At 44.7% G+C, this 1299-nt stretch overlaps 1 protein-coding gene across 1 annotated transcript in view; it reads right to left on the reverse strand.

The window, feature by feature from the left end:
• Positions 1-558: 558 nt before the first annotated feature.
• The window catches only part of atxn7l2 (ataxin 7-like 2), a 22954-nt gene continuing 22213 nt past the window's right edge, over positions 559-1299 (reverse strand). The window contains exon 9 of the mRNA XM_015403260.1: positions 559-681. Within this exon, the coding sequence (XP_015258746.1) occupies positions 664-681 (18 nt within the window). The 3' untranslated portion in view covers positions 559-663. The remainder of the gene's footprint in view (positions 682-1299) is intronic.

The following is a 1299-nucleotide window of genomic DNA, read 5'->3' on the forward strand; positions in this document are numbered from 1 at the left end:
CTATTCTCCCACTCTGCAGAATCTGTTAGTTCAATCTCTAATGGAGCTAAACAAACTGTTGCCATGGAGAAGAAACAGTGAATGATCACTAACCTGATCAGAAATATCTGCAGACGTTTATTTCAAAGATGAAATTATAATCTGTTGAAATCCCTAAAGACAAACTATGTTAAACCAAAATCCTGTTTTAAAAGCATAAATCATGTAAACAATCATGGAGGACGTTGGCTAGTCCTCTCAGATCGCAGGAACACCGGGACTGGAAAAGCTGGACAACGAACGGGAGACGCCATCGGTGGTCAAAGAGGAAGCAGAGAGCCGCACAGTTCGGCAGGAGGACCGCTACCAGCAGGAAGAAGAGCCGCAGACACAGAAACCAAGTGAAAATTACATTTTTAATAAACCAACATATTCAATTTAGCAGCATAACCAGATGGTCTTGAGGTATTTCTAATCCATACTCTATGTTTCAGCCCTCCTCTGCTCATTCATACAGCTCCATACGGCACACATACCTGGTCCATTTACACCGGAGCGGACGCTCAGCACGCACACACACACACACTCAGCACGCACACACACACACCCCCCCAGAGTCCCGCTGGCTCAGTCCCAGACTGAGTGGAGCTGGCTCCCCCGTAGTGGCTTGTAAGGCAAGCACACTTAATGGTGCAGTTTTGGCTGCAAGACAAAAAGAAAATGGTTTCAATTCAGTGAGGAAGAAAGAGGAGCCTTCAACTTATCATCATCATCATCATCATCATCATCATCATCATCCTGATTTTCTAGAACCAGGAGGAACTTTAAAGATGGCTTCCCATTGGATCGCAGAGCAAACGCTTCCTAACCAAAGGTTAGCGCCATTGGATCTGAAAGCTGGAGGCTCCGTTCCACCTCCATCATGTCGACGTGCCTCTGGGCAAGGCACCTATCCGCAATGGAAAGCCTCAATTCTAATATTTCATGTTGGGTTTCATTTTCAGACTTGCAGTTCAAATCTGCAAAAACCTAAACCTAAAACCAAAGTGATAAATTTAGGCCGTTTCTAAATCTGTGTACTTGTGCGTACTCGTGCTCGAAAAACGTCATCATCCTCAGCTCTTTACCCAGCATGCATTGTCACAACGCGATCTGTCCTGGGACCGCGATCCGTCCTGCACATTCTGCACAGAATTACTTCCGGGTAGGCAATACTTATTTTTTCTTTGATCTTTTTTCCAGTGGGGGGTTCCTTTTGAATATTTTCGTATTTGCGTAAATATTTACGGAGCCCCTCTGATGACATGGTCAAAAAAAATG

This window comes from Cyprinodon variegatus, unplaced genomic scaffold (genome assembly GCF_000732505.1).
Source record: "Cyprinodon variegatus isolate N-32 unplaced genomic scaffold, C_variegatus-1.0 Scaffold1474, whole genome shotgun sequence".
In the NCBI taxonomy this organism is placed as follows: domain Eukaryota; kingdom Metazoa; phylum Chordata; class Actinopteri; order Cyprinodontiformes; family Cyprinodontidae; genus Cyprinodon; species Cyprinodon variegatus.